A 17,814-nucleotide genomic window follows, 5' to 3' on the forward strand; every position below is an offset into this window, starting at 1 on the left:
CTAATTGACCATCTCTAGCCCCAACATATTTTGTGGCGCTGTACAGAGTAAGAAACAAACATGGGGTACAATAATGATACAGACAAAGAAGTGTTTGTAAACTGTATGATCAGGTGTAATGTAACCAACAAGAACTAACCTTCTCAGATCCCAGGAAAGGAATAAGAGCGCAGAGCGGAGTGTACCTCGAGCGAGCCTGCCAGGAGATCTCTGTGACTTTCTGCATTATATCTCGCAGAATGGCTTCCTCAGATAATCCCAACACCTCACACTCTGCACGATTTATGTGCAACAAGTGCTGAAAGCAGCTGAGAGAAAGGGAAGACATGCCATCAACCTGAAACACGGAAAGAAGTCCACATATAAAGCTGTGTTAGAAATGCTGATTAAAGGGCTTAGGGACTTTAGTGCAAGAATCTACATAACCCATGCCATCACTACACAAGCTAATTTGAAACTGCTTTTAAATATTATCTTTCAACTTCAGTCTGCATCTGCTCTAACATTTTTTTTCTTTAATAAAATTGCTCTAAACTATGACAACAGAATACAGCTTGATGTAAAAAAGAGACTCACTTATCAACAGCTGGGACCGCCAGGTAAGCTCGCATTCAAAGTGAAAGCATCTGAGCAACTATAGTGACCGGAGAAAACCAGGATAATTCCCGATATGTCTGTGTTTAAACCAGGTAATCTTGGGCACCGGTAAAATGGCCACTGCATAGATCACAAAGTTATTTGTGTCCATAGCAGCGCCCTAGGGGTAATTTTGGTGTTGGGGTTGTCCGATAAATATTGTTTTTAGGCAGAGCAGTTATCGGCAGAGGGAGTTTTCAGGAACAAATGCAGCACTGATAACAGCGGACATTGTGGCAGGGAGTAGGCAGTTAGGGTTAGGCACCAATAGAAGGAGGGTTCAAGAGAGTATAGAGTTAAGTTTACCAATAGTAAATTATCAGTAAAAATTACAATCCTCTGTGCCCAAATGACCACTCTTTACAAGTACACCTCTGTGTTATGTGATGCAGCCTGATGTTTTTCTTTAAGAAACTGGAGATATAATTTAATCATTATTTATGATGTGAGAAGTCAAATACCGGCTTACCCTTGTTTTGCAACCCCTATAATTTATTTCTGGAAACATCAAACAATATGTGAAACGCAAAAGTCTATTACAGATAAGCAAAACCACTGACTATATAAAGTCATAAGGCTCAAATATCATACATTTCCAGCAAGGGTGAATATTTCTATAATGTAAATCACAGATCTTTGTTGCTTAGACCATCTGCTTGTAGACTGTAAAACCATGTTTAAAAAAATATTTATGTAAACAATGTAGCGTGTATGGCTAGTAGGGATGGCAATTCTTCGGGGAGCTCACGGAGAAGCATGTGATCAGTTTGATCAGCTGATAGATTTGTAAGGTTCTGATTTACTAGTTGTGTGTTAAACCAGGAAGTCATCACAGCAAATCAGGACCTTACAAATCTATCAGCTAATCAAACTGATCACATGCTTCTGCACGATTTCTCCCAAGCATTATCATCCCTAATGGTTAGCATCGCACTGGATTTATTACCTGCATTTCAGCTGCAGTCCACAGAAGTTTGGTCACAACCGACATGGTCTCCTTCCCGTCTGTGTACAGAAACTTTCCTCTAACATTGAGAAGTGTGGGAATTTGATCTCGGACACGTTGCAACCAGAGGCAAAACACTGTGAATAAGAAAAGAACGTAGGCCCTGGTTTAGCATGTCAGCAGAGTGCAACTCACCCATCTGAGTGTAAATCCAGCCTGAAATGACTCATCATTGTAATAGCACTGTACATCAAATTAAAAAATACTGCATGTGCAAGCTGATGCTTATACAGTGAGCACGTGCTGTATATAACTATCACAATTAAAACTATTATCACCAGAATCGATCCAGCAGGTCTGATTGGCCTATTTAATGGAGATCAATCTTTCATCTGAATAGTCGGCTATTTGATGTATACGCTTCAACAATTATCGCATGAGATGTCATCTATTGGCCGCTTCCACACAGACTTATATATTGTGTGTACGAGCATTTAGGCCCGGGGCCCCCAGAGCGCTTTTTTAGTTGCATTTTGGATTTGCTGGCGTCTAGTGGAGACAATCCCACAGTGGCGCTTGTGGTTTCCCGAAACCACAATGCCTGCAGCATTTTTGAAGCTTTTTCGCTTCAACACCAAGTAAGGAACCGCTGCAAAATTACATTTCAATTGCTGTACAAAGCGATTTTGCAGCGCTTTTACTACCCAAAACAACTTGCTGTACCCATACAGTCTTGCGCTAAGGGAAATTGCAATCACTATACAAATTGCTAGCACTAAATTAAAAAATGCTTAAAAATGCCACAAAAATTGCTACAAAAGCGCTTAAGTAATCTCGATTCATGATTTCTTGTAGGCATCCGCCCTAAGTGTCTCTTAATTCCAGCACGTATCCTCCCGATATTTACCTTGAAAACAGTAGTACTGTTCAGTCTGCCGCTCACACAGCGAGGCTATGGAAGGAAGGAGGAGCTCCAACAAGGTTATGCTCTGTGGAACCCAAAAAATCAAAAAAAGTCAACAAATCCAGTACATACCACAACAATACCTTTCAGCAAGCTGAAGATTGCGTTTTGTATTAAGCTTCATTTCAAGCTTTATTTCTACCAATATTTAATAGAACAATTAACTGCTGATTCACCATCTATTGAGCAGGCAAGCGGCAGATGAGGCTGCAAGACAGGTATAGGTAATAGTGCTTTGGGGGTCATCAGCTGCCGTACACACGACTGATTATCGGCTGAGGTGGTCGTTATCAGCCGCCTTAGCTGACATAAGTCAGGCATGTGTACAGGCCTTAACAGAGCTGTGCAGATCACAAGATCGTCTACATAAATGCATTGCAGTTGCACTTACAGTTGGTGAGAGCTTGACCAGAATAAAGGTTGATCATTCTTAAATTAAGTTAAATAGTTGAACCAGTGAAAATGAGGTTCTGTTTGCCAGGCTGCTCAAAGAAATATTACACTACCATTTGTAAAACCATAACCGATACTATTATAAACAATACTGATGCAGACAGAGATTAAAAGATGAACAGGTAAACAATAGAGAATTTGTGTATAAACAAGGTCAGTACCTATAATATACATTCATACTGCATATCCGGTAGGAGTAACATAGCAGAAGGGTAATACAGTAAACGGAAACACTGCAACACATTTGGAGAGGTGGCCGTAAGAGATTACTGTCTAAATAGGTGGATGAAACACAAACTGAAGCAAGTCGTTAAAGGACCGCTACCGTGAATCAATTAATTTTTAACCATCCCACAGTAGATATAAAAAGTATATAGGAGACTTGCTGTGTCTTTTTTTTTTTTTTTTTTTATGTCCCTTTAATTTACTATAGGTCACTGAAATCTGTGTCCGTCAGTCCCTTACATAACGCTGATGGACTTTTGTAACTAAATAAACATAGCAGGGGGATTTTTTTCAGGTTGTGAAAAAAAAAAAAAAAAGACATATGGTTTATCCCTGCATTCTCAAACTGTCAATAATGTACTGCTCGAGCTCACCTGATCTTTACCCTCATCAATAGCCGTTACATAGAAGGACCCCCCGCACTCAGGCATCCCGCAGGCTTTGAGGGAGGAAGCTGTCAGCGCAGACTCTGCTGCTCAATGAGCCACTCTCCCTCTCCCTCGATTCGCCTGCGGGTCTGCCACCGATGACATGCGCGTTATGAGCTGCTCTGTGCTTTGCAGTGGTAGTGACAGAATGTGCTGCCCCCGTCTATGGCCGCGGCTCTGGCCCTGATGACGTGCGGCGTAATGAGCGCAGACCACTGCAGAGCAGCTCATAACGCACACGTCATCGGTGGCAGACCCGCAGGCGAATCGAGGAAGAGCGTCTCATTGCACAGAAGAGTCTGCACTGACAGATACAGGAGTATGGAGAAGAGACCTTTTGATTTAGCAGTTAGTAGATCATTAGATTTCAGCAGGGACAGCACTGCTATTAAGGCAAAGGAGCAATTGCCCCAGGGCCCCTGATGGCTGCCAGGCTCCACTGCACCACCGGAACTCCAGGTGGTCTCCCCCTGACTGCTCCCGGGGTGCCTGTAATATGTGTGGCTGGCTGCACGGCATTGCAGCGCTGCACAGAGGATGCATAGGCTACACGTGTCCATACCACAACCTCCACAATCCCTTGCATCAACCATTGCTTGTGCCAGGTGACTGCTCGTTGACTAAGAGGCGTGTGGCCTCTGAGTTTCCAGTTTACAAATTTAGAAGGAAATGGAAAAAGGAGAAACATCAGACAAAGAAATACAAGCAGATAAGTAGGTAGGTAGATAGATAGATACTTTGGTGCTGTTACCTTGGTGGAAGAATCTAAGACACAGGTAAGAAGGTCTGCATGACCACAAGTAAGCAGGCCCCGTATTAAGGCCAGTAGCCCCACTTCATCCACTGATGGACCATAGAGTGACACATGTAGCGTTCCAAACTGCACACCACCAGAACCTGCATAAACAAACACAAAGGCAAGTATAGCACAAAGTATTACATTACAATCAGGTAAATCCAATGAAGTACATATTCCTCAGGGCTGTTTGCTTAAAACCCAGCCTCTGTGTAGCTTGCAGTCCCCCAGTGCTCAACAGTAGGGACAGGTGACCACCACCATCGATATATGGATATATAAAACCCGTTCTCCTTTCCCAATCAGGTTTCGGCCTTCCATGTCATGAGGGGATGAACGGGCAATCTCTAAAAGTACTGACTGTGCTGATCTGATGTGCACTTTATTGTGAATAAGTGAAATATTGTGTATGCGTTATTATGCAAAAGGGTCCTGTGTGCATGGACCCAAAATGTGAGTTTATGTTTTAATGTATTATTTTTAGAATTATTTAATAAACTGTAACCCCTGTGTGACATTATAAGCCTGACTTTGGTTTTATATATCCATGGTGGTGGTCACCTGTCCCTACTGTTGAGCACTGAGTGACTGCAGGCTACACAGAGGCTGGGTTTTAAGTAAATAGTGCAGGGGAATATATACAGCTTGGATACTGTCCAGTATGGATTGGAATCCTTTGGCTGCTATTTACATCTCTATCAGCGCTCGTATCATTTCAATTTTCTACAGGTAAATCAAATGAGCAATATCATTCTATATGCGCAGGCTACAAAAAGTAGCATGTATTCATATTCGTAAACAACATGTAACTCTAGCTTCTTGCTGTACTCCAATATTAACCTTTAGCCTGGGAATATATACAGTGGGATGCGAAAGTTTGGGCAACCTTGTTAATCGTGATGATTTTTCCTGTATTAATCATTGGTTGTTCTGAAAAAAATGTCAGTTACCTTTATCATATAGGACACACACAGTGATATCTGAGAAGTGAAATGAAGTTTATTGGATTTACAGAAAATGCACAATAACTGTTTAAACAAAATTAGGTAGGTGCATAAATTTGGGCACCACAAAAAAGAAATGAAATCAATATTTAGTAGATGCTCCTTTTGCAGAAATTACAGCCTCTAAACACTTCCTGTAGGATCCAATGAGAGTCTGGATTTTGGTTGAAGGTATTTTGGACCATTCCGCTTTACAAAATATCTGTAGTTCATTCAGGTTTGATGGCTTCCAAGCATGGACAGCTCTCTTTAACTCACACCACAGATTTTCAATTATATTCAGGTCTGGGGACTGAGATGGCCATTCCAGAACATTGTGCTTGTTCCTCTGCAGGAATGCCTTAGTGCACAGTTCCCCAACCCTGTCCTCAAGACCTCCCAACAGTACATGTTTTGCAGAAAACCACAAACATTCACAGGTGGGATAATTAGTGTCTCAGCAGAGCTGATTAACTACCTGTGTGGATTTCCGCAAAACATGCACTGTTAGTGGGCCTTGAGGACAGGGTTGGGGAACACTGCTAATGGATTTTGAGCAGTGCTTAGGGTCGTTGTGTTGTCGTTGTTGAAAGATCCAGCCCCGGCACAGCTTCAGCTTTGTCACTGATTTCTGGACATTGGTCTCCAGGATCTGCGGATACTGAGTGGAATCCATTAGTCCCTCAACTTTGACAAGATTCCCGGTCCCTGCACTGGCCACACAGCATTATGGAACCACCACCATATTTTACTGTAGGTAGCAGGTGTTTTTCTTAGAATGCTGTGTTCTTTTTCCTCCATGCATATCGCCCCTCTTTATTCCCAAATAACTCAATTTTTGTTTCATCACTCCACAGCACCTGGCATGAAAAGGTAGCCGGGTGGGGCGCGATAAGAGAATGCAGGGCCAACGCTTTTCTGCACAATTCTACTTGCAGCGTAGGAGGAAGGGAGCCAATGACAGCCGGCTGCTCACCAAAACTAGCCGGGTGGACCACCCGGCTAAAAGAGCCTGGGGAGAACACTGGCCTTATTCCAAAACAAAGCTGGCTTGTCCAAATGTGCATTAGCATACCTCAAGTGGCTCTGTTTGTGCTGTGGGTGGAGAAAAGGCTTCCTCTGCCTGTAAAGCACGCCAAATGGTTGAACGATGCACAGTGACTCCATCTGCAGCAAGATGATGTTGTAGGTCTTTGGTGCTGGTCTGTGGGTTGACTGACTGTTCTCACCATTCGTTGCTTCTGTTTATCCGAGATTTTTCTTGGTCTGCCACTTCGAGCCTTAACTTGAACTGAGCCTGTGGTCTTCCATTTTCTCAATATGTTCCTGAGACAGCTTTCTGTATCCTTTCCCTAAACCGTGATGGTGAACAATCTTTGTCTTCAGGTCATTTGAGAGTTGTTTTAACCTCCCTGGCGTTTTGATTATGCGCAGCCGCACGGCTGCGCATGGTTTTTTAAACCCAAATTTTTTTTAAATCATGTAGCTAGCCTAGCGCTAGCTACATGATACCCCCCTCCCTTCCAATTCCCACCAACCCTTCCGATCGCCGGCGGCGCCTATGCCCGTCAGGAAATCCCGTTCTGAATAGGATTTCCTTCAGGGCTTTTCCCGTCGCCATGGCGACGAACGGAATGACGTCATCGACATTGTGACGTCATAGGGAGTCCCGATCCACCCCTCAGCGCTGCCTGGTACTGATTGGCCAGGCTGCGCACGGGGTCTTCCGGGGGGGGGGGTACCCTCTTTTCATCGGCGGCGATCGCAGCAAACACTCAGCTAGCAAAGTGCTAGCTGCGTGTTTGAAAAAAAAGTATTCAAATCGGCCCAGCAGGGCCTGAGCGGTGACCTCCGGCGTCTCTGGACGAGCTCAGCTCATCCAGAACGCTAGGGAGGTTAAGACCCCCATGTTGCTACTCTTCAGAGAAAATTAAGAGAGGAGGGAAACTTACAATTGACCTCCTTAAATACTCTTTCTCATAATTGGATTCACCTGTGTATGTAGGTCAGGGGTCAGTGAGCTTACCAAGCCAAATTGAGTTCCAATAATTAGTTATAAAGGTTGTAGAATCAATAAACAGTGCCCACATTTATGCACCTGCCTTATTGCACACTTTCTGTAAATCCAATAAACTTAATTTCACTTCTCAAATATCACTGTGTGTGTTTCCTATATTGTCAAGAACCGGCCCGCGGCACGCCTGCGTATACGGTTCCCGACTGCGGGTTTGACCAGATTAAGCGGGGAACAGCCTTATTTAAGCTACAAACAAGGCTGGAACCCCTCAAAACACCTCTCACTGCCACCACTAGCGTTGCTAGACACTTCCACTCTGCTGTCGAGTCCTCAGCGCGCACTCCGCGTTTTCGTATTTGGGTCAGCTTTGCGCTTAGGCCAAATACGGGAACGCCACGCACCCACACACACACACAGTTGCAATCTTACACTGTCGTGAAGCAAAGACCCACTAACAGTCGTTCCGAACGATACTGTTAGCTACTCGCACTGGCGTTGTTCGTACGTTGGGTCAGCTGCGCGCTTAGGCCAACGCATGACAAACGCCCCCACACACAATGCAATTACAATTTCCTACGGTAGTGTTGCTCAAGCGTACAATTAGGCATGAACTTATACACGGTTACACTTCAGTCTCTTCTAGGCTATGAGTGTTAGTTTAGTACGGCAGAAGTCAAACTTATTAAATAATAATTTAATATTTCAGAAAAAACATACAGTGCAGAACTGAATATATACAAAAAGATTACAAAAAAACAAAGTAAAAATAGTTACAAGATAAAATGTACAAAGATAACACACAAAGCGATTTTGCTTACCAAAATAAACGGGAAATAAACGTACCAGCGTATCGATCTGGTGTTGTTGCGGGCGGTACGCACTTCTGGTCAGGAACCAGGTTAGTTCTAGCCGTGTGAGCTACCTCCAAGAACTACCAGTTGTGGCTATCCTAGCTGCGGTTTTATACTATGAAATACGCCTGGAGGCTGTAAGCCTGTGTGGACGGGGGGAAGCTAGATTTAATAACATCCTCAGACATAATTTGATTTCCCAGAGATCTGACATCCACATGTGAACAGTGTCCTATACAACAAAAGACTTTGTTAACCTCCAATCTCCCCAGGTTACAGGTGACAATTGATTAAGGCTTTCACATTGCAGCAGGATGTCCTGTGTGATCTGCTTCAAAGCAACTGTCTGATTAAGTGTTTCCTAATTACCTGTTTTCTGGCTGTCCAGAGGAACTGTATGCTAATGTCCCAGCCCCCTGCTTCCAGAGAAATTCACTGCAAATGTAGTACAGCCAGATAACCATCCCTTCAAAGCAGAATACACATGTGAGATATAGCAGACAGAAAATGACAGAGATATGTTCCTGTATTTCCTAATATCATCAGCACCTCAATATATTCCTGACACGCCCCCTCTTCCAGACGGCGCCGGCAGATGATTCTAACGAATCGTCCTGCCAAAGCCGACACTGACGGCCGGGCCTGGGGGGGTAACTCCTTAGCTCCAAGCTACAGGAATGGAAAAGTTGGTCAGGTTGCTGCAATGTGTCGTTGCCCTTGGCAACCTGACGTAACCAACCAGGGGAATGCGAGTCAGTGACAACCGTGAATTTGCGACCATAGAGACAGTGCTGCAGCTGGGGAAGGGTTCCAACCGTCGCTACACGCACTTCCTCTATAGTGGCAGGAGCTATCTCTCGGTCCCTTTGGGGAACGATTATCTGCCGGTCTGCCTCCTCCACTTCGGACAGCTCAGAGGGAATAACTCCCCAGGACCCTCTCAGCCCGCCCCTCCCAGCTGGTGACCTGCTTGCTAGCCCCCTGAGCTCTTCCAGGCTGCTGTCAAATCGAACAGCCCCAGAGAGCTCAGTGCTGCCTGTCACACATTCCAGGAAGGCTGCAGACGGAGAGGCTCCTGGGCCCTCCGGGCCAGGTTCCGGATTGGATGTGGCTGACCCAGCAACATTTGCCACTTCGGTGGACAGTCCCTGTGCTGTAGACCCACTAGCGCTGCGGGTTACCACTGCAGCTGAGGGAGCGTCCACATTAGACGTATCATAAACCACATCACCTTTGGTCTTAAAAACATCGGAAGGGTGAAGACCCGGCCTGGTGCCGTCTGCCCCTTCAGTGGGCAATCCATCTGCTGCAGCCCAGCGACCATTGCTGGTTACTCCTGCAGCCGACGGAGTGTCCACAGGACAAGCATCATTATGTAGCACAACACATATGATATCAACATTATCCGTCTTATACATATTGACATTTAGAACATCACATAAAACATCCACATTATCTGTATCATTACACACATTGCTACTCAGCACTTTACAAGTAGCCTCAACAGTTCCTGCATCGATCACCTCGATAGTCCGTGTGTCATGAATGACATCATCAGTTTCTGCATTCTCCATATCAACATGTCCCACTCCAGGACGAGGCACTGGAGAATCACTAGGGCTGGCTCCTAGCACACAGTCCATAGCCCCTGGGGCCTCACCAGCACTCCCCACTTGCACTGCGTTATCAAATAGTACCTTGCAAGAGTCCTGAACTTCTGCTGGGGATGCAGGCTCCACGGGGGTTGGATTAGGCGCATACCGGGCTACTAACCGTCCCAGGTCAGTACCCAGCAAAACGTTGGTGGGGATTTTGTCAGTTACCCCAACTTCTTTCAGTCCACTGCCGGCCCCCCAATCCAGGTGGACCAAGGCGGTGGGTATGGCTGGGGTGACACCCCCAATTCCTCTGACAGCAATCATTTTCCCAGGTATGTACTGCTCTGGGTTCACAAGCTGGGGATGTATGAGAGTCACTTCTGCTCCAGTGTCTCTCAGCCCAGTGGCAACTGTACCCCCAACCGTGACAAGCTGCAGATTCTCTGCATAGCCAGTAGCATTCCTGGTAGCACACAAAGCCGTTGGGACTTCACTGGGGTTTGAGGCCTCACTGGATTTTGGGGCCTCCCTCTTCCTCTCTGGGCAAGTCGTGCTGATATGACCCACCCTGTCACATACAAAGCATTTCCGAGTGTCGGGTTGCTTGAATCCAGGAGACAGCGGTGCTTGCCTCCTCTGGGTGCTGGGTGAAACAGGTTTAGCAATCTGTTCTCCTCTCCAGCTGGGCGTAGTAGTCCTCCGGGACTCAGGTGCTCTATGGGCGGTGTAGGAATCGGCCATTTCCGCAGCCTCATCCACTGTCTTTGGTTCTCGATCCAGCACAAACAGCCGGACCTCAACAGGACAGGTGTGGAGGAACTGGTCTTTTATCATCAGTTCCTGCAGGGCATCTAAAGTTTCCACTGACAGTCCTTTTACCCACTGCTGGAAGGCAGTGCGCAGGTTGCAAGCATGATCCAGGTAGCTGTCATTAGGACCTCGCTGCACTGTCCTGAAACGTTTGCGATACACTTCTGGCGTGAGGTGGTATCGCGCAATAATGGCTTTCTTAATTGCCTCAAAGTCTGTTTCTTCCTCCTGGGGGAGACTCACAAACGCCTCCAGGGCCTTGCCTCTCAGCCCTGGTGTGAGATATCTTGCCCACTGCTCACGGGGCACCCCATACTGCCGACAAGTCCTTTCAAACCCCTGTAGGAAAGTGTCTATGTCAGAGTCCTTGTCCATAGCGGGGAACTTATCCAGGGGGATTCTGTGGACTCGCTCACCTTCGCGTTCTGCGGGTCCAGCAGACCGGTTCTGTTGCTGAAGTTTAGCCAGCTCCAGCTGGTGTTGCCGTTCAGCTCTTCCCTCCTCTGCTCGGAGTCTGTCCCTTTCGGCCTGGAGTCGCTGGGCAGCTTGTTCCCTCTGGGCTTGTCGTATTTCCCTCTCTGCTTGCCGATGTTCCAGAATCAGCTTTAGGCGCAGTTCGGGCTCAGCCGAACCTAGTAGCTGTAGGTCGGCTTCCAGAGATGTCATCTCCAAGTTCGGTGGATCATCCAGGACATCGTCTCCACTCGCATTCTGTGGCAGGAGCGATTCCTCCTCTGTCGTGTCGTGAGCTGCATCCGCTGACGTTGAAGCACGGGCTTGCTCTGCCGCATCATGCTCCTCGAGCGCACAAACTAACTGCTCCTTAGTCTGGCCGATCACCGTCTCGATGCCTTTGTGCTCACACAGGTTGAGTAGTATCTCCTTGTTCTGCCTTGCATAGCTGGATGCTTTCTGAGCCATCGTGTTGCAAAAAATAAAAAGAAAAAAAAAGGGGGGGGAGGGAAAGCAAACACCAAGTGTGTATCTTTGAACAAAAAAAAAACGTATATAGATTCTGCACTGAGTAGACTTCTGTAGGCTAGTTGCTTCTAGCAAGCTTCCAGCCTTTAGTACTCAGAATAGCGAGCTAAACTGCGTACTAATGTACTAAACGATGCCACCACTGCCAGCCAATTATGTCAAGAACCGGCCCGCGGCACGCCTGCGTATACGGTTCCCGACTCCGGGTTTGACCAGATTAAGCGGGGAACAGCCTTATTTAAGCTACAAACAAGGCTGGAACCCCTCAAAACACCTCTCACTGCCACCACTAGCGTTGCTAGACACTTCCACTCTGCTGTCGAGTCCTCAGCGCGCACTCCGCGTTTTCGTATTTGGGTCAGCTTTGCGCTTAGGCCAAATACGGGAACGCCACGCACCCACACACACACACAGTTGCAATCTTACACTGTCGTGAAGCAAAGACCCACTAACAGTCGTTCCGAACGATACTGTTAGCTACTCGCACTGGCGTTGTTCGTACGTTGGGTCAGCTGCGCGCTTAGGCCAACGCATGACAAACGCCCCCACACACAATGCAATTACAATTTCCTACGGTAGTGTTGCTCAAGCGTACAATTAGGCATGAACTTATACACGGTTACACTTCAGTCTCTTCTAGGCTATGAGTGTTAGTTTAGTACGGCAGAAGTCAAACTTATTAAATAATAATTTAATATTTCAGAAAAAACATACAGTGCAGAACTGAATATATACAAAAAGATTACAAAAAAACAAAGTAAAAATAGTTACAAGATAAAATGTACAAAGATAACACACAAAGCGATTTTGCTTACCAAAATAAACGGGAAATAAACGTACCAGCGTATCGATCTGGTGTTGTTGCGGGCGGTACGCACTTCTGGTCAGGAACCAGGTTAGTTCTAGCCGTGTGAGCTACCTCCAAGAACTACCAGTTGTGGCTATCCTAGCTGCGGTTTTATACTATGAAATACGCCTGGAGGCTGTAAGCCTGTGTGGACGGGGGGGAAGCTAGATTTAATAACATCCTCAGACATAATTTGATTTCCCAGAGATCTGACATCCACATGTGAACAGTGTCCTATACAACAAAAGACTTTGTTAACCTCCAATCTCCCCAGGTTACAGGTGACAATTGATTAAGGCTTTCACATTGCAGCAGGATGTCCTGTGTGATCTGCTTCAAAGCAACTGTCTGATTAAGTGTTTCCTAATTACCTGTTTTCTGGCTGTCCAGAGGAACTGTATGCTAATGTCCCAGCCCCCTGCTTCCAGAGAAATTCACTGCAAATGTAGTACAGCCAGATAACCATCCCTTCAAAGCAGAATACACATGTGAGATATAGCAGACAGAAAATGACAGAGATATGTTCCTGTATTTCCTAATATCATCAGCACCTCAATATATTCCTGACATATATGATATATTTAACTGACATTTTTTATCGTAACAACCAACGATTTATACAGGGAAATCATCACGATTAACAAGGTTGCCCAAACTTTCGCATCCCACTTTATTAACCACTTAAGGACCGGCTGATTATTATGTCATCTGTGTTGCGTGGGCTCTTCAGCCCACAGCACAGAAAAGGTTTGAGGCAGGGCGATCAGACTTCCCACCTTTTTTCCCCACTAGGGGGATGTTGTGCTGGGGGGGTCTGATCACCGCCGGCTGCTTGTGGTTAACGGGGGTGGGGCAGGGGGCTCCTCAAAGCCCCCCTCCGCAGCGCTATTCCCCCCTCCCTCTCCTCCTTACTAAGGGCGGTACAGGATGGCGATCCGTCCTGTACCGCCTTTGATAGGCTTCAGCCTATCAGATGCCGGCGATCCCCAGCCAACCAGAGGCCGGGGATCACCGATCTTCTTTACGGCGCTGCTGTTGCAGCAGCGCCGTGCGACATAAACACCGGGATTTCTTCCCCGGGTGTTTACATTTAGCCTGCGAGCCGCGATTGGTGGCGGCTAGTTAAGTGGTTAAAGTGGATATCCAGCCTATAAAACAAATTTACAGGATCCTTTTCTCCTGTAAAGTTAGCCTCCTGTAAAGCTGTGCTACTAATCCAATGCACACCTTCAATCACAGGTGAAGAAATCCAACAACATGTAATGCTAGTCTATCCCCACTCACAGGACTGTGGTTTATAGTTAATAAAAAAAGAGGGGTTGGATGTTTCCTTTGCTCACCATTCGTGAACTGTTGAACAAGATTCACAGTGGCTTGGGCAGCCTTCTTCACCACTGGTCCTGTATTAGCCAGAGCAGCAACAGCTGTCCCTGCCAGCAGCCTGGCATCTCGACTAATACTCTACAAAAAGAGACAATTAAGAAAACAAGTGACAAGACAAATTAAAAACAGCCCTGCACAATTTAGATACATTAGCAAGAAAAAGTATGTGAACCCTTTGAAATTTTATGGATTTCTGCACAAATTGGTCATAAAATGTGATCTGATCTTCATCTAAGTTACAACAATAGACACTCACAGTCTGCTTAAACTAATACCACATAAATAATGTTTCCATGTTTTTATTGAACACACCATGTAAACATTCACAGTGCAGGTGGAACAACTATGTGAGCCCCTAGACCAGTGATCTGCAAACTTGGCTCTCCAGCTGTTAAGGAACTACAAGTCCCACAATGCATTTGCCTTTATGAACCAAGGCTGTGGCTGTCAGACTCCTGCAATGCATTGTGGGACTTGTAGTTCCTTAACAGCTGAAGAGCCAAGTTTGCAGATCACAGCCCTAGACTAATGACATCTCCAAGAGCTAATTGGAGTGAGGTGTCAGCCAGATGGAGTCCAATCACTGAGATGAGATTGGAGGTGTTGGTTACAGCTGCCCTGCCCTATAAAAAACACACCCCAATTTGGATTTGATTTTCTCAAGAAGCATTGCCTGATGTGAATGATGCCTCACACAAAAGAGCTCTCAGAAGACTTACGATTAAGAATACTTGACTTGCATAAAGTTGGAAAGAGTTATACTGCGCCTGCACGAGCGGCATTGTCAATCACCGCCACGTGGACCGGAGCGTACTGCGCAGGCATATTAGTTCTGCGCCTGCGCAGTACGCTCTGGTCCACGTGGAGGTGATTGACAGCGCCGCTCGCGCATTACAGGCCGACCTCCAGGTCAGCCTGACGTCATCGCCGCGGACCGGGGTGCCGAACGGCTGAAGGCAGAGCTGCGGCGAGGGACATGCTGGGAGCTTGGGGCTGGACGAAGCCTCGGGTAAGTAGCACTTATTTTCTTCATATTGCCTGATAACTCCTTAAAGGGCCCGATTCCATTTTTTAAATGCGAATACCGCACCACACCCGATCTGAAACCAATGCACGGCAATGGAGAAGTTTCCATTGTGTGCTGTTTGTGCAGTTCGATCCGAGCATCTGTAGCGTGCTGCAGATCCTCACAGTACACATCCGGATCCTATCAGCTATAATCAGCGGCCGCATCCTAAAGTCCGGACCGCAACTGGAAGTACCCGTGGTGGGATGCGGTGCAGTGATTGCATCGCATCCCACCTCTAGTGGAAATGTGCCCTAATTGAAAAAAAAAAATACAATACTCAAGCAAAGTAACCTCGAAGCCCCACACAAGGTAAGTGGGGAAAAAAAAAAATCTATATTTTATAAAAAGATTACTAATAATTTGCACAGCTTGATAGTGACAAACATAAATACAACACAGAGGTGTTTAAAGTAAAACAGAGACAACAAAACTTAAAAGTTTTATACATACCTGGGGCTTCCTCCAGCCCCATCCATGCGGATCGCTCCCACGCCGCCATCCTCAGTCTTCTCCGTCTTCTGTACCGGGTCCCGTAAGTTCGGCCAGTCGCGACCAGTCAGCGCATGCGCAGTGGTGCTTTCTCTCTACAGCGCAGGCGCAGTACTATTCTCCACCGGAGAGTGCATTGCACATGCTCAGTTTGCCTGCGACTGGTTGAAGTTACGGGACTCGTTAACAATGACAGAGAATACTGAGGACGGCTGTGTGAGAGCGATCCGCATGGATGGGGCTGGAGGAAGCCCCAGGTATGTATAAAACGTTTAAGTCTCATTGTCTCTGGTATACGTTAACTACTTCCGTACCTGCAGTCTCTGGCCCCTTAAGTCTCTGACCAAAACGGCGCCTCCTGACGAATCGCCGCACGTACCCGCCACTCACGCCGATCAGGCCAGGAGTAGCCTCCATCCCCGCAGGCCTTCTCTCTGCCATCGCTATGATGGCAGAGCTCTGTGCCCCGGTCAGGTCAGGAGCCCCTTTCATTGGCTCCTGACCCTATCAATGTAAGCCAATGGGATTTGCTTACAGTGATGACAGGGTTAGGAGCAACTGAAATCGGCTCCTGACCGCCTCACAGAGCTCTACCATCATATAGACGGCAGTGTGAGGGAGTTGTGGCGAGGATAAAGAAGCACGATTAGTGGGAGCGGCGGGACCGCGTGGCGGCGATGTTGAAATCTACGTCCTGTCAGAGTCGTGCAGCCACAAGCAGGACGTAGATTTCAATCGCATTGGTCCAGAAGCGGTTAAAATAGGTGAGGTCCCAGACACACCACCTGGGACCCTTCTCTGCAAGCTGCACCACAAAGGGGGGCAGGAGCAGCGCACCTCTGGCAGCAACCCACCTCTGGGTTGCATTGTTTGAAACCAAACAGGTAAGTTGGCTTCCAAGTCACATATCAATGGTAGGGCCCCTTTTGACTCTGAAGGGACCTCAATGTGGTTGAAAGGGACTAGTAGGAAATGCCTTTGCTTGCAAAGCATTTTGGAAGCGAACATCCTTCATCAGTGCAACTGAATACAACTTTTATGCAAATTTCATACAAGTTTTTTTTTTTTTTTTATTATAACTAGAGTTGAGGGTATCCTCCTAGTTTAGAGGAGAGTGTGGTCAGTTCAGCCCTTGCATAATTTGGTGCTGCAGTTTGAGTGCATGTAATGTGCCTTTACCTATTTTGTGTTTTGTATGCTTGTGAGGGAGGGATTTGTAGAAAATCTGCTTGTGGTGGGAGCAGTAGTGGATGGTCCCCCCCAGGTGGTGGAAGCAATCTGGGGGGGCATCTGCTCTGCTCTTGTAACTTGCAGAGTGTGGTACCAAGCGTTGAAAGCCTGGGACCCTGCCTATTTTGCACACCTCTATGTTGTATTTTTGAGTGCACGACCTGTCCCTTTAATTTGCTGACCGGCTTCTGCAGACTATTTAAAAGGCAGGTGCTGCTTGGAAGTGAGCTCTTACCTATTTTGTGTTTAGTGACAAACAGAAGAAGTCTTGCTTCAGGCAGGCAAGCGTCACTCACCCAATTTTAGTTGTGCTGAAGTGGACACCTTTAGAGTGCATGCTCACATCCACATTTTTACTAGACTATCACTGGCCAGTTTTACCACCTCCATATAGTATGAGGGCCAACATTTTGAATAGATGAAGAGATGCAAATAATGTCACTTTGCATGCACATTTCATGCAAATTGTATGCAGTCTGGAACTGGACAAATCAAATTCATCAAGAAGTGCATCTAAATGGCTCAATCAATTAAAGAAGCCAGAATTAATTGCATCATGTCTCATGATTGAGTCCTACTTCTCACCATGGAGTTATCGACTCTCTACTTCAAACTTTTTCTACCTTCAAAACTTGTCAGGTAAACCAGCAGTACTGCTTCAGAATGCAGCATTAGAGTATAATATTCAAGAATTTCATAAACATAATACAGTATTTTTCAGAATAGAAGACACACCTAGGTTTAGAGGCCAAAAACCAGGGGGGAAAAAATATTCTAAACCTGGTGAGTTCATGTTCCAGGAGCGTGCTCATTGTCCTCCTTTGTCCCCTTCTGTCCCTGTGTCCTTCTTTGCTCCCCGTGTGTCCCCTTCTTCCCCCAGTGTGTCCTCCTTTGCCCCCTTATGTCCCCTCCTGACCCCGTATCCCCCTCATTCCTTCTCCATGCTCCCCTGTGTAATAAGAATTAGCGGCAGTGCGGATCACCTTACAAGCGGGGAGTGGAGGAGGCATGCAGGTGACGGAGGAGGACATGTGACAAGGAAGGGAGTCCCCGACGTCATGGCAGGCCGGGCGTTGTATCAGCAGGCGACCATAAGTTGGGGACTCCC

General features: G+C 46.5%; 1 protein-coding gene across 2 annotated transcripts in view; it reads right to left on the reverse strand.

The window, feature by feature from the left end:
* The window catches only part of LOC137522816 (tRNA (32-2'-O)-methyltransferase regulator THADA-like), a 79,265-nt gene that overhangs the window by 47,274 nt on the left and 14,177 nt on the right, over window positions 1–17,814 (reverse strand). For both annotated transcript variants that reach the window (XM_068242922.1, XM_068242929.1), the window contains exons 7-11: window positions 13,876–13,996; window positions 4,404–4,549; window positions 2,490–2,571; window positions 1,583–1,719; window positions 140–337 (exon numbers count right to left, since the gene is read on the reverse strand). In XM_068242922.1, coding sequence (XP_068099023.1) covers window positions 140–337; window positions 1,583–1,719; window positions 2,490–2,571; window positions 4,404–4,549; window positions 13,876–13,996 — 684 coding nt within the window. The remainder of the gene's footprint in view (window positions 1–139; window positions 338–1,582; window positions 1,720–2,489; window positions 2,572–4,403; window positions 4,550–13,875; window positions 13,997–17,814) is intronic.

This window comes from Hyperolius riggenbachi, chromosome 1, assembly GCF_040937935.1.
Source record: "Hyperolius riggenbachi isolate aHypRig1 chromosome 1, aHypRig1.pri, whole genome shotgun sequence".
NCBI lineage: Eukaryota > Metazoa > Chordata > Amphibia > Anura > Hyperoliidae > Hyperolius > Hyperolius riggenbachi.